We start from the raw sequence: 16,514 nt of genomic DNA on the forward strand, positions 1-16,514 counted from the left end.
TATTGAAGTAAGTAAGGAGAGAGTGTAGGGGATGAAGACAGGGAGAAACAAGGACAAAAATTAGGTAGAGTTTTGTTTTGTTTTTTGCCATAATGAGAACTTGGACTTTTACTCTGAGAGAAAAGAGGAACCCTTAGGAGGCTGCCATCAAGATTTTCTCTTCATCTTTGATTTTCAATAGTTTGAATATGTGTCTTGGGGTTTTTGGGGGTTTTTTTGTTGTTGATGCTGTTTTTGAGTTTGGGGGAGGTTTTTTGTTTGTTTGTTTATCTTTTTGGTATTTATCCTACTAAGGGCTCTCTGAGTTTCTTAGATTTATGGCTTGTCTCATTACTTTTAGATAATTTTCCATCTTTATCTCTTCTGCTCTCTCTTTTCTTCCACTTATACACCTGACATCTCATTCTCCTGTGCGCCACCACTGATAAGCCAGTGCTTGCATCTCATCTCTCCTTGGAAGGGTCTGTCTTTCCTTGGATTTCAGGCTGCTTGGTTGTCCTGTGACCTCAGCTCTGACAGGTTCAAGAAATATTATGATTTTGTATTTCATGCATTTTTTCTCATTGTTAGGGTGGAAGCAACATTCTTCCAACTTTCAACTGCATTAGAGGATTTTTAAGTAGAGATGGAACATAATCTGACATATTTTTAACAAGAGCAGTCAGGTTGCTGTATTGAAAACAGACTGAAGGTACAGAAAACAAGGGGTCCAGCTAGGACTCTATTGCAGAATTCTAAGAGGGCACTGGTGTTTCTTTGAACTGGGGTGTAGAGGGGATAAGAAGTAGAGATTCTGGATATATTTTGAAGGTCAAATCATAGCATTTCCTGAGGCTTCGTTATGATACGTGAGAGAAGGGAAAAGTTAAAGATGATTCCAAGATTTTGGGTTTTAGCAACTGGAAGGAATGAGTTACTCTTATCTGAGATAGAAAAGAGTATAGATATACAGTTTTTTTTTCCAGATGTTTGGGAAAGCCAGTTTTAGACATAGAAATCCAAGTGGAAATGTCAAATAGGCAGTTGGGTATATGGGTCTAATGTTCAGAGGAAAGGTCCTAGCAGGAGATACAAATTTTGGAGTTAACAGCATATAGATGATGTCACATCTCTTCTTCCTGTGCTCCTTTACAGGTAAGCCAGTGCTTGCATCTTCTCTCTTCTTGAAAGGGTTTGTTGGTCCTTGGATTTCAGCCTACTTGGTTGCCTTGCAACCTTAGCTTTCTGATAGTTTAAGAAAAGTTATGATTTTTAGAAAGTGTGTATATAGAGAATGTTTCCAACAATTTCATTGTGTAGAGATATATGCCTTATTGCAAATGCTATGATGTTTATAAAAATGGATGTGTATTTCTAAAAAAGAAATCCAAATGGGAAAGAAACCACTACTTTTTTAAATAGGAAAGAGTAAGTAGTGATTGCTTATTTTAAGATGTTTGGGTTTTTTTGTTTATAGGAAAACCATCCCCTTGGTTATCAGTTGATACTGCCTTGTATATTCTTAAGGAAAATGAGAGTCAAGCAAATCTACAGCTCATATGTTTTACTGAACTACGAAATAGAGAGGTATACATATTTATTTTCTAATGTTTAGTTAAAAATATAGTATGACCTCAAGTTTGAGGAAAATAATCATTTTTCTATATATTTTAAAACTTTTTATCTTCCCTTCCAATTAAGGTATATACAGTAATCATTTCATATTACATATGTTTTATTAATTGTGAAGGACTTTTTCTTATTTGCTGAGATTTAAAAATTGAGGATTGATTGGCCATTTTGGCTTCATAACTATAAGTTGTGTGACATTGTACTTCACTTTCCTCTTTTCTAATGCCCTGATACCCCACATGTGAATATTTTTTTGTTATACTCAATAAAAATGATTGATGCCAGTGGATTTTTTTCCCCTAAAGGCAAGCAATTCAAGGCTTTGAAAAAGTTCCTCTAGATGTTTGTCTTACTTATACTACTATTGCAAAAAAGAAAAACTTCAAGATTACTATCCTCAGGCTTGACTCATAGGGTCCAAAAATAGATTGATCTGAAAAAATGCTTTCAAATGATTTTATATGTTGTCCATGGGGTTGTTCTGATCTTTTCTAATTATATATTTACTCAGAGGCCAAATATGTGAGGCAGATACATAAATGTGGCTATTTGTTTTATGAGGACTACAAAATACATCTGCTACACAACAACAGGAATAATACTATTCAAGGGCTTACTGCAATATCATATTTAGTCTTTATATAGGCCCAACGACAGACAAACATTTCCCTGATGGAATGTTATATAAAAGTCTTTATTGTTGGCTTCCAACAGACAAGAATAGTTATAGGCAAGAAACAAATAAAATGACAGCAGTTAATGTTTTGATTAAACTCTTCTTCAAAACTGACTACAAAGTTAAATTCAAGATAAAACACTGTCTAAAACAATAGCTTTCCCACTTTGTTTCGGTTAAAATTACTTTCTTACGAGATTACATGTATAAAAATGTTAGTACATAGCAAGCCTATAATAAAATTTGAATGAGTTTCTATTTACCTCTTTACTATAGGTCTCTGTTTATCTTTAATATGTCATATTTACAAAGGATTTTTAGTTTTAGTTTCACAGTTATTTTCTTTAAGAAGAGTTTTGTGCCCATGAAAGACTTTCCATTTGCCAACCACTGTGGCAGTTCAAGTTTATATGTAGAGATAAGGGAGGTTCAAGGGATAACATATATTAGGAAACAGCAAGAACTGCTTTTCACTCCTGGATATCAGTCAACATCTGGCCAATCTAAAAGATTATGGTTTCCAGAAGATGGGTTTGGTCAATCTTTAGTTTTCAAAATGGTCCTCACTTTTATTGGATTGCTTCTTTTATCAAAATAGGACATGGTCACTTTAGGATGATTATGGTTCCTCTGACTTGTGAGGGTAGAAATAGGGCTGAACCCAGAATTTGGATGAGCAACTTTGTTTTGTATATGAGTCCCCAGGATGACCTAAAATAAACCTGGGATTTGAAACGAGTTTTAGACACAATACCAGACAGAATTCCCTAGGGTTATTCTGTGCTGAAGGGCAAATGGCTACTTGCTTAGATATTATACACGACTAGGAACTGCTTAGGTTTAATATATTTGACAGAGACAATCCCTAGGTTTTATAGGAAGCCACTGGACTCCAGAAAGCACCTAGAAGGTTCATAGAGGGATGCCATTTTGCTTTTTCTTATAGAACAGGAGAATAAAATGTTTTCCTATACAAATGTCTTGGCACTCATAAATATCCTGTGATGGAAAAGAATTTTGTATAAGGTAGGTTTATCTGGGACTCTGCCTTCTTGTTTTATAGTCCATATTACATAAATAGTAGTAAAATTCCAGTGCTTTTGTCCACATAATTGTACAAATATGGCTAATTCATACAAATAATGAACTCTTTTAAAATATATTTAATTTTTATGTGGTGTCATAGAAATCTGAATTACAAATCATATATTTATATTTGAATCAAATTGGGCAACTATAACCCAGAAAAATTAAGATTTTTCTCTTTGCTTCCTGTTGAAATATTTGCATAACAAACATTTTTGAAGATTATTGGGAAGATTTAGAAGTTATATAACTTCTAACCTGTTACAGTTTTAGGCATTTGTTTTTAAAATATATAAAGAACTACATCTAATATTATTAGCCTTACCATTAACAAAAAGATTTTGAAGCCTATAAAACATTGATAGAACCATAATAGAATTGGTGAATATTGGTAAAAAAAGAAACTATTTCTAATGCTTTAAAAGTCATTAAGACTCATGGTGGTTGTTTGTTTGTTTTTAAAATTCTTTTGGAAAAGATGTTTGGATGGACTGGTGAACTAGGACCTGGAATTTACTGGTTAATTCCTTCCACAACTGGCTGCAGGCTAAAGAAAGAAATAAAACCAATAACAGAAGAAGCCCAACTTGTATATAGAGATGAAACAGGGGAATTATTTCTCACAAAGGAATTTAGGTAAGATAAGAGCTATAGAGCTATAACATCTAGACTGGATATATATCAGTAGCCTGTCTTCCATCCTTTCCTTTGGCTAGCTGCAAATCCCAACCCCAGATTCTAATCAATAGCTCAACTCATCCACTAGGCATCTGAAAGTGACCTTCTACTCATAGGTCTGGGATTGCCATTCATTTCTGGGTTCCATACATTTGGCAAGTCAACTTTAGTTGCATATCTACTGATTTCTCATCCACTAGAAATAGGTCCTGCTAGTTGCACTATTGACTTAGATAACTATCAAATATGAAATCCAAATAGGGTAGTTCTCCCATACCATACATGTACACAGTAAGATCTGGCTGCAGGTAGAGAGGAAGAAGAAAGTAGATGGAGAAAGGAGAAAAGAAGAAGGGAACTTCTCTTTGAGTTCCTACTACATGTTGACATGCTGTGGTTGCTTTGGAAACTTGTTTATGTCATGTAATACTAGACTGAGTAAAATATATATTTGGATACATTAATTTTATCATTCACAAATATTGTTTTTTATTTTATTCTTTTCCATTATGGTTTATTATAGGATATTGAATATAGTTCCCTGTGCTATACAATAGGACCTTGTTGTTTATCCATTCTATATATAATAGTTTGCATCTGCTAGTCCCAAACTCCCAATTCAACCCTCCACCACTCTCCCTCCCCCTTGACAACCATAAGTCTGTTCTCTGTGTCTGTGAATCTGTTTCTGTTTCGTAGATAAGATCATTACAAATATTGTTTAATGCCTTTATATTACTTCCTTTTGAAAGTTATCCTCATAGAAACCTTTTTCAGTCTAGTTGCCTTAGAGACAAATAATTTGCTATTTTTTGTAATTTTAGGTCAACTTTATCAGATATATTTGAAGTAATTGATTTAGATGGAAATGGTCTTCTCAGCCTTGAAGAATATAATTTTTTTGAACTGAGAACAAGTGGTGAGAAATGTGATGAAGATGCTTGGGCTGTCTGCAGAGGTAAGCACTTTTCTTTTTCTTAATGGATATGTAAAACATATATATATATATATACATGCACACATCCTTTCATCCTTAAGTGAAATGTCAAATTTCTCCATGGAATATTATAGCAATTAGGACAGTTTAAAAGTAGTAGCATTGTTTGTAGACCATAAAAAATTAAACATTTATTTTCCTTAAATTGGTAGTTGGTGTAGTACTCAAGTTAAAAGAAAATGTGAATTACTTAATCATAATTTCTATGTTCTTTGGAGCTTAGAATGTAAAAAACTTTGTCTTAGCTCTGATAGCAAAGGGACTGACATGGTTGAGAGACCCAAACTACGCCCAGGAGAGGGCAGCAAAGAGCTAATAGGCTAGAGTTTTACTAAAAATTAAGAGGTTTCCAGGAAGTTGTTTATATATGTTAAGAATTCTTTTGTTTTTTGTATTTGAGTTGAATTAAGAAAGTCCAAAGCCAAAAATGCTAAGATAGGCAAAGAGAAATACTGAGAGCAAGGCGAAGTCAGTTGTCACTTGCGAGGAGTCTGGGAAGAGGGTAGAGCTTGTATATTTAAGCCAAGGACCAAAAGGTCAAAGGGGAAAGCCAGAAAGCCGCAGCCAACTATAGATCACAGAACAAGAAGTTGAGGAGGCTAGAATGCAGTCAGGAGAGAGATTAACTCACATGTTGCTGTCACTGGGGTAGTAATGTGTCCTAATCCTCTGGTTCTTGAAATGGTCTAAGCTTGGCAGTCAGTGAGCCAGAGAGGAGTCTGATAAGTCTGTTTATCTAAACAGCAAGTAAGGTAGAAATATTATTAATATAAAGGTTTTTAAAAATACATCTCTTTTTAACTGAAAGTTTATATACTGTAATCAGTAACAAATGTATATTGATTTATAATAGTAAACTTCAATTAACAAGATTGATAACACACATAATAGAGTATTATTTTTAGGAGGATGTAATCATCCTGTAACTTTAATGATACAATATTTTGATTTTCTTTGTTCCCTTGTCATATATCAGTTGAATATATTTGTATGAGTATTTTCTGAGTTCTCTATTCCACTGATCTGTTTGTCTCATCTGTCACCAGTACCACACTGTCTTGATTACTGTAGCTTTAAAGTAAGTCTTGAAGTTGGGTATTAATAAATTTTAAAAACTTAATGGAGAATTGATCATTTTAAGTTTTAGAAGTAGATTAGTTATTGATAGTCTCTATAGCATCATATCTAGGTTCATTTTTCTTGAAAGTAATAATTTCTTTGTATTATATATCAAATATTAATTTTTTACATCTTGCTTTTCTACTTAGTAGCTCCAGCTTCCATTTTAGTGGCTACCATGTCTTTCTATGTTCTAATTTAATCTACATTTACTTTTGTTCCTTACAAAAGTTATGGGTCACTTTCCAAACTCTAAACATTTTAAACTATTAATCAGTCAACCAGTTTTAAACAGTTATGTCTCTGCCTCTTTTCTCACAGTAATGTGTGCAAAAGAGATATCTCAAATAAGAGTACCCATTTTCCTTGGGTATATTACAGATGGGAGTTGGAAAATAAGATCTTTCTTTGTTGTAGGACAATTAACAGAATGTTATCCAAAATGAGTAGCTGTTTATTATCTATATTATAGAAACATTCAGGAATTATATATATCTAGATATTTCTTCATGAATTTATGCTTATAAACAATGTTAAAATGGGTACTTAGATTTGTCTGGGACATTCATGGACTCCACAAAGTGTTCCTCATTATCTAACAGTTTTTTAGGGACCAGTGGACAATTCAGTTAAAATTAAAGCAATTAAGAATATAGCAGTCTCCTTAAACCTGGCACCATCCACATTTCCCTTTTGAAACACCAGTAGTTTGGGGGGTATTACATCAAATTCATTTGGGTTTAAGTGGCATAAGAAGCATTTTAATTTTTGAAATACAGCACTGGCTTTGGCAGCACATATACTAATTTTTGAAATATATGTCAGTATATACTTTAGATAAGCAGGCAGGTTGGAATTTACCCAGAAAAAAAAGTTTCCTCTGATTTTGGAATATATTTGCACGATTTTTGACTTCAGATCTTGTTGAAAAACTAAATCATGCACTGTGACAGTGCTTATGCTGGGTTGTGGAAAATTAGAACAGTATCTCTCAAACATGTTTTGAGTCATTCTTATTTCACTTTTGTAATGCTCACAGATTCCTAAGGCCTCCTTTAAAATAAACATTTGTGGGCCTCCCTGGTGGCGCAGTGGTTGAGAGTCCGCCTGCCGATGCAGGGGATACGGGTTCGTGCCCCGGTCTGGGAGGATCCCATGTGCTGCGGAGTGGCTGGGCCCGTGAGCCATGGCCTCTGGGCCTGCGCGTCCGGAGCCTGTGCTCCGCAACGGGAGGGGCCACAGCAGTGAGAGGCCCGCATACCGCAAAAAGAAAAAAAAATTTAAAAATAAAATAAAAAATAAATAAACATTTGTGAATACTAATATATAATAGACATTTTAATAAATGTATGAATTTTAAAATTATGTAACAAAGAAACTTTTGGTTGTTTTGACAGAGAATTTCAATACAAAGAAGAATGAACTAACAAGACAGGGCTTTATGGATCTGAATCTAATGGAAGCCAAAGATGGAGAAGGAGATCCTCGTGACCTTTGGGTAACTCTACACTCAATGGGCTACAATAAAGCTCTGGAACTGACAGAGGTAAAACAATCTTGAAGTTTTGCAGTGGGTTTAATGAACACAATATTTTACCCCATGAGCATTTTCCTGACACAGGACTTTTGAATTGGGCTCTAAAATCCTTGAACTTCAATACATGAATGAATCCTGGGCACAACAGTATGTTTCTGCTTTTATACAAGTTCTTACCTGAAATTTAGTTACTGCCAGCATTTAAGTAATTTAGGAACAAAAGGAGTTTGAGCATATGATATGCAGGAAAGAGATTGGTAAAATAAAAAATTATATTTCTTAACTGGCGATGGCTATTTGAGTTGCTAAAATTTCATTTCTATTCAGAGACTCTTTGTCCTAATAGAATAAAGGCTCTCATATAATAAGGAGGAGATGTCTGGATGAGAACTGGCATTCTGATCTTTTTACAGAGGTACTCCTTGGGTTAATATTTGTAAAACACTTGGAACAGCACTTGGCTCATAGAAAGCACTGTGTATGTATTAGCTATCATTATTATTATTTATTAACATGATATGGTATAAAAGTTGAATAAGACAATAAACCAGAGGAATAATAAAAATTAGGCCTATTTCTTAAATTTTATATTTTTGTGTCCTTTAATAAAGTTTAGAATAAAGGATTTAATAGTTTTAGACCACACAATTAGGTAACAATACATTTGTTTATAAATTAAAAATAGTATCTGTCCTTTCTATAAATAAATCAACCTCAGAGGGTAACACTACCACCAACAAATTTTAAGTTTTGGGTGTATTGAGTCTTTGGTTTAGTTCCTAGTTTTGACATCATTTAACATTCCTCATAAATTTGTTTTCTGAGAAGTTCTCTATAATTTTTTTGCCATTTTTATTAATAAGAGGTGAATAGTTCCAGTAACTTTTTACATCCTACTTTAACCTAACATTTAGTGAATCTCACATTTTTAAGCATGGTGCAAAATCAGCATCTAATCTGTGAATAATATTGTGTCTGCTACACATGCTTTCACTTAACAAAGGAATTAGTTAAGAGCAAATTAAGACATTTTATAACATTTTCTGGTATCATTGACTTCTGAAGTCATAGGCAAGAAGGATTTCTGAGACAAAGATCTTTTTATTTAAATTTTATTTTTTATTGACTAGGTAATATATTCATATCATTGAATGTTCCAAAGGTAAAAAAAGAAAAAAATTTATACAGTGAAAATGTCAAAGGATGATGAGACCACCACTCAGTAGCTGAAATAAAAAGACAAAAATGAATTGATTGCTTACTACAAGGGAGAGCTATCTGGTCAGGTGTAGTTTCTCTATGCAAAGCAGAATGTTCATCTTATTTATAAAGTGTTTTGGGGAAGCATGGTTACTCAGGTGAGACTGTTGACTGGTTGGCACTCAGTGGTATATTTATTTACATGAGTCTGTCTGTGATTGCTTGACTTTCAAAAGTGAGGAGCCAACACTGGCTGACTTACAAAAGTGTGTTTATTGAAGTGAGTTGTTGCAGATCAACTGAACAGTTTTAAAACAAGTTTCTGGGGAGAGAGATCAAGATGGCAGAATAGAAGGATGTGGATCTCACCTCCTCCCACAAATACATCAAAAATACATTTACATGTGGGACAATTCTCACAGAATACCTACTGGATACTGGCAGATCTCATACAACCAAAACTACAAGAAAGATCACCACATAACTGGGTAGGATGAAAGAAAAAAACAAAAAAGGAATCAGGATGGGACCTGTACCCCCGGGAGGGAGCTGTGAAAGAGAAAAGGTTCCCTCACCCTGGGAACCCCCTTCACCAGCTGGGAGATAAGCCGGGACAGAAAGGGAGATTCAGAGGCTCAGAGGAGAGTGCAGCAATAGGCTTGCAACAGGCAGAGCAGAAAGAGACCAGCACAGATGGTCCTGGCCACCTTGCTGAACACTCCAGCCTGAGATGCGCATCTGTTGGTGTGCACAGTGACTGGGTGCTGAAACTCGGGCTTCAGTGGACAGACCTGGGAAGGGGACTGGGGTTGGCTGCATGGAGACAGCCCAAAGGGGCTGGAGTGTGGCCTGGGCCACAAATGGGGGTGTGCATGGGATGAAGCCTAGGTCCACCATAGAAACCCTATTGTTAATGCATGCAAAGGGAGGGGCAGGGCCCCACACTAGCAGCCTCATTCTCCAGTGACCTCACAGCAGGCACAGCTCCACCTCCATGAACTCTGGGAGCACCAAGCTGCAGTTGCCCACGTGCAGAGGCAGAGCTGAAATCTGAGCCAATCCCCAGGGGCTGTTCAACTTCAGAAGCCGGGCTGAAATCTGAGCCTTGTCCAGAGGCTTTGCAACTTTGGTGGATGTATGCTGCCATCACCTTTGTAAGCTCAGCACCTGTGGGACATCTGTGCGGATTACTGGTGCTCCCATGGCTGGGGCAGGTCTGGAGTTAGCAGCTGTGGGCTTTGCAGGCACGCACACGCGAAGGCAGGGCCAGGGTCTGCGCTGATTCCCTAGTCCCCACAGTGGGTTCAGAGGCACGACTATATGTGACTACTGTGGGTCCTGGTGCCTATGAACACAGTGCCTGAGGGACATCCGGGTTGATTGCCTGCAATCCCATGGCTGAGGTGGGGCGGAGGGCAGTGCCAACAACAGTGTACTTTGTGAGCACACAACAGGTGACACACGACACCAGAGCACACTACCTTGTGGACAGCTCCCACAGAGGAATACTCAGTGGCTCTCCCAGCAGAGGTACTTCAACCCCACCTACCCCACACCACAGCTAATTACTCCCAATGAAAATTACTTAGTAAAACTAAGTAATTCGTTCTAAGAAGAACGAATAAGTTATCTGGAAGATAGAAGAATGGAAATCACCCAATCAGAACAGCAGACAGAAAGATAAACAGCAAAAAAAAAAAAAAGAAAAGAAAGCAATATATGAGACCTATAGGATAATATAAAGCAAGCCAATCTATGCATAATAGGGATCCCAGGAGAAAAGGAAAGAGAAAAAGAGATTGAAAATGTATTTGAGGAAATTTTGGCTGAAAATTTCCCAAACCTAAAGAAAGAAACATATCCAGGTACAGGAAGCACAGAGGGTCCCAAACAGGATGAACCCAAACAGAACTATATCAAGACATATTATATAATTAAAATGGCAAACATCAAAGATAAAGAGCAGATTCTAAAGACAGTAAGATAAAAACAAAGAGTTAGTTACAAGGGAAGCCCCATAAGGCTGATTTCTCTACAGAAACATTGCAGGCCAGAAGGGAGTGGCAAGACATATTCCAAGTCCTGAAAGGGAAAAACCTGCAACCTAGGATACTCTACCCAGAAAAATTATCATTTAGAATAGAAGGAGAGATAATGAATTTTTCAGATAAGCAAAAACTAAAAGAATACAGCAATACTAAACCTATCCTAAAAGAAATATTGAATGGTCTTCTCTAAATAGAAAAGAAACAAGAATCTATAGGAAAGAGAAAATCACAGTCAAATCAGGCATTACACAGAAAAACAATTTCTTTGTGAAAGCAGTGATAACTACAATGAACAGCAAAAGCATAAACATGAAGATGTAAAAGAGGACATCAAAATAAAATATGGTGGAGAGGAGTAAGAAAATGTAGGGGTTTTTTTTTAAGAATGTGTTTGAGCCTATATGACTACCAGTCTAAAGCAAGTAGATATACTAATGGGTTAACATACTTGAAAAACAGGGTAACCACAAATCAAAAAACATATAATAGATTCACAAAAAACAAAAACAAAAGAACTCAAGCATAACATAAAAGAAAACCATCAAACCACCAAAGGAAAAACAAAAAGAGAAAGAAAGGAACAAAGAAGAAATTGAAAATCTACTGGAAAACAAGGTTTAAAATGGCAGTAAATGCATATCTATCAATAATTACCCTAAATATCAATGGACTAAATGCACCAGTCAAAAGACATAGAGTGGCAGGTTGGTTAATAAAACAAGAGGCTACAATATGCTGCCTACAAGAGACCCACTTTAGGGTGAAGTACACACACAGATTGAAAGTGAGAGGATGGAAAAAGATATTTCATGCAAACTGAAATGACAAGAAAGCAGGGATAGATAGCAATACTCAAACAAAATAGACTGTAAAATAAAGGCCATAAAGAAAGGTAAAGAAGGACACTATATAATGATAAAAGGATCAATACAAGAAGAGGACATAACACCCATTAACATATATGCACCCAATATAGGAGCACCTAAATACATAAAACAAATACAAACAGACATAAAGAGAGAAATTGATGGGGATACAATAATTGTAGGAGACTTTAACACCCCACTGACATCAATGGACAGATCATCCAGACAGAAAATCAATAAGGCAACAGAGATCCTAAATGATATAATAGACCAGTTAGACTTAATTGCTGTTTTCAGGACATTACATCCAAAAAACAGAATACACATTCTTTTCAAGTGCACATGGAACATTCTTTAGGATAGACCGCATACTAGGACACAAAATAAGCCTCAACAAATTTAAGAGGCCAGAAATTATTTCAAGCATCTATTCTGACCACAATGGCATGAAACTGGAAATCAACCACAGAAAGAGAAATGAGAAAAAAATGATTACATGGAGACTAAACAACATGCTATCAAAAAACCAATGGGTCAACAATGAATTAAATAAACAACTTAACCTACCACCTACCACCTTCTTAGAAAAAGAAAAACAAACAAAAATTAAGGTCAGCACAAGGAAGGAAATAATAAAGATCAGAGAGTAAATAAATAAAATAGAGATAAAACACATTAGGAAAAATCAATAAAACGAAGAGCTGGCTTTTTGCAAGGGTAAGCAAAATCAACAAACCTCTGGCCAGGCTAACCAAGAAGAAAAGAGAGAGGACCCAAATAAAATAAGAAATGAAGGGCCTCCCTGGTGGCGCAAGTGGTTGAGAGTCCGCCTGCCGATGCAGGGGATACGGGTTCGTGCCCCGGTCTGGGAGGATCCCATATGCCGCGGAGCGGCTGGGCCCGTGAGCCATGGCCGCTGAGCCTGCGCGTCCGGAGCCTGCGCGTCCGGAGCCTGTGCTCCGCAACGGGGGAGGCCACAACAGTGAGAGGCCCGCATACCGCAAAAAAAAAAAAAAAAAATGAAAAAGGAGAAATAACAGCTGATACTGCAGAAATACAAAAAACCATGAGTATACTATGAACAATTACTTGCCAACAAATTGGACAACCAAGAAGAAATGGACAAGTTTTTAGAAGCATAAAGCCCACCAAAACTGAATCAAAAAGAAATAAGTAATTTGAACAGACCAATCACTAGAAGAGAAATAGAATCTATTAAAAAAAAAAAAAAAAAAAAAAACTCCCTGCAAATGAAAGTCTAGAATCAATGGCTTCACTGGGGAATTCTACCAAACATTCAAAGAAGAACTTATACCAAACCTTCTCAAACTCTTCCAAAAACTTGAAGAGGAGGGGACACTCCCAAAGTCATTCTATGAAGCCACCATCACCCTGATACCAAAACCAGACACTACCAAGAAAGAAAATTATAGGCCAATATCTTTGATGACTATAGAGGCAAAAATTCTAACAACACATAAAAAAGATCATACACTGTGATCAAATGTATTCATCCCAGGGTGACAGGGATGGCTTAACGTACGCAAATCAATCAATGTGGTACACCACATCAACAAAAGCAAAGACAAAGCACATGATCATTAAAATAGATGATAAAATTCAACATCCATTCATGATAAAAATTCTTACCAAAATGTGGTTAGAGGGAACATATCTCAACATTATAAAAGCTATTTATGACAAACCCACAGCCAACATAATATTCAATGATAAAAGCTGAAAGCCTTCCCACTAAAATCTGGAACAAGACAAGGATGCCCACTCTCACCACATCTCTTCAGCATAGTATTGGAAGTCCTAGCCACAGCAATCAGACAAGAAAATGAAATAAAAGGTACCCAAATTGGAAGGGAAGAGGTAAAATTGTCATTATATGCAGATGACATGATACTATATTTAGAAAATCCTAAAGACTCCACGCAAAAACTACTAGAACTGATAAACAAATTCAGCAAGGTATCAGGATACAAGATTAACATACAGAAATCTGTTGCATTTCTTTACACTGACAATGAAATATAAGAAAGGAAAGTGAAAAAAAATCCCTTTTAAAATCACATCAAAAAATTCAATACCTAGAAATGAACCTGACCAAGGAGGTAAAAGACTTATATGCTGAGAACTGTAAAACATTGGTAAAGGAAACTGAAGATGATTCAAAGAAATGGAAAGATATTCCATGCTCTTGGATTGGAAGAATTAATATTGTTTAAATGGCCATACTTCCCAAAACAATCTGTAGACTTAATGAGATCCCTTTCATGACATTTTTCACAGAAATAAAACAAATAACCCTAAAATTTATATGGAATCACAAAGAACTAAAATTGCCAAAGCAATCCTGAGGAAAAAACAAAGCTGGAAGCATAATCCTCCCAGACTTCTGACAATACTACAAGGCTACAGTAATCAAAAGAGTATGGTGTTGGCACAGAAACAGACATATGGATCAATGGAACAGAATAGAAAGCCCAGAAATAAACAAACACACCTACAGACTATTAATCTTTGACAAAGGAGACAAGAATATACAATGGAGAAAAGACAGTCTCTTCAGCAAGTGGTGTTGGGAAAGCTGGACAGCTGCATGTAAATCAGTGAAGTTAGAACACTCCCTCACACCATACACAAAAATAAACTCAAATGGCTTAAAGACTTAAATATAAGACATGACACCATAAAACTCCTAGAGGAAAACATAGGCAGAACAGTCTTTGACATAAATTGAAGCAATATTTTTTTGATTAGTCTCTTAGAGTAATGGAGACAAAAGCAAAAATTAATAAATGGGACATAATTAAACTTAAAAGCTTTGCACAGCAAAGGAAGCCATAAACAAAGTGAAAAGGCAGCCTATGGACTGGGATAAAACATTTGCAAATGATGTGACCAACAGGGGATTAATCTCCAAAATATCAAACAGCTCACATAGCTCAATATCAAAAAAAAAAAAAAAAGCAATGCAATCAAAAAACAGCCAGGAGACCTAAATAGACATTTCTCCAAAGAAGATGGCCAACACACACATGAAAAGATGCTCCACATCACTTATTAGAGAAATTCAAATCAAAACTACAATGAGGTACCACCTCACACTGGTCAGAATGGCCATCATCAGAAAGTCTACAAATAATAAACGCTGGAGAGCGTGTGGAGAAAAGGGACCCTCCTACACTGTTGGTGGGAATGTAAATTGGTGCTTACACTATGGAGAACAGTGTGGAGGTTCCTTAAAAAACTAAAAATAGAGTTACCATGTGATCTAGCAATCCTGCTCCTGGGCACATATCCAGAGAAAACTCTAATTCAAAAAGATACATGCACCCCAGTGTTCATAACAGTGCTATTTATAATAGCCAAGACATGGAAGCAAACCTAAAAATCCATCAACAGAGGAATGAATGAAGAAGATGTGGTATATACATAGATACACACAATGGAATACACACACACACACACACACACACACACACACACAATGGAATACTACTCGGCCATAAAAAAGAATGAAATAATGCCATTTGCAGCAACGTGGATGGACATATAGATTATCATAGTAAGTGTAGTAAGTCAGACAGAGAAAGACAAATATTATATGATATCACTTATATGTGGAATCTAAAATATGATGCAAATGAACTTATTTACAAAACAGAAACAGACTCACAGACATAGAACAAAAACTTATGGTTACCAAAGGGGAAAGGGGGTAGGGATAACCCCCTTTTATTTATTAGGAGTTTGGGATTAGCAAACTACTATATATATAAAATAGATAAACCACTGCATATAAAATAGATAAAAAAATAAATAAAATTAAAAAAAATAAAATAGATAAACAGCAAGGTCCTACTGTATAGAACAAAGAATTCTATTCAATATCTTGTAATAAACTATAATGGAAAAGAATATGAAAATATATATATGTATATAATATATATGTACATATCTGTGTGTTTATATATATACATACATATATAACTGAATCACTTTGCTGTACACCAGAAACTAGCACAACATTGTAAATTAACTATTTTACTTATAAAAATTAAATATATATTAAAGAAAAAAACAGGTTCTGATGACTGCTCATTACCATCACGACAGAATAATCAGTTTTTTCATAAGTTTTTGGACACTTTTTTATTCCCAGTCTTTCCTTTTGATTTTCATCCAGCTAAGGCTGCAGAAAAAACCATCAAAGATTCACTCAACCACTGATGTTGATTCTCTTTGAAGAGGTTTCCTCTGTGGAGATCTAATTTTCAGTTTGTGCATGTATCATGATTTCATCCTGTTTTTGCCTTTAAGTCATCTGTTGGGAAAGTAACTTTTTAAGTTACTGAAGCATTTTAAGATTCTGGACAACAGTTAAACTCTGAGACAAGTACAACTAGAAGTATTATAAGAAAGGACTGAAGGGCACTCCATAATCATGACCCCAGAGTTTCCAGACTTGGCCAAGAAAAGTCCCAAGGACTCCTTAAGTCTATTTTTTATAGCCTTTTGTAGTTTTAGTTAGTTTTACTTCTAGTGTTAATCCAGGTACAACCTGAAGTATTAGCATTAGTGCAGACTCCTCCCTGATTGTTCAAAAGAAAGTTGAGGCTTTTTTATTATCTATACCTGTTTGTGTTAAAGAATTTAACAGAACTGGCTTGTTGTGCCCCCAGGG

General features: G+C 35.7%; 1 protein-coding gene across 3 annotated transcripts in view; it reads left to right on the forward strand.

Annotated features, from left to right (window-relative positions):
• The window catches only part of EFCAB7 (EF-hand calcium binding domain 7), a 49,964-nt gene that overhangs the window by 24,745 nt on the left and 8,705 nt on the right, over positions 1-16,514 (forward strand). For all 3 annotated transcript variants that reach the window (XM_060084317.1, XM_060084298.1, XM_060084307.1), the window contains exons 8-11: positions 1,457-1,566; positions 3,852-4,009; positions 4,876-5,009; positions 7,565-7,713. In XM_060084317.1, the coding sequence (XP_059940300.1) occupies positions 1,457-1,566; positions 3,852-4,009; positions 4,876-5,009; positions 7,565-7,713 (551 nt within the window). The remainder of the gene's footprint in view (positions 1-1,456; positions 1,567-3,851; positions 4,010-4,875; positions 5,010-7,564; positions 7,714-16,514) is intronic.

Source organism: Mesoplodon densirostris, chromosome 2 (assembly GCF_025265405.1).
Source record: "Mesoplodon densirostris isolate mMesDen1 chromosome 2, mMesDen1 primary haplotype, whole genome shotgun sequence".
NCBI classification, from domain to species: Eukaryota; Metazoa; Chordata; class Mammalia; order Artiodactyla; family Ziphiidae; genus Mesoplodon; species Mesoplodon densirostris.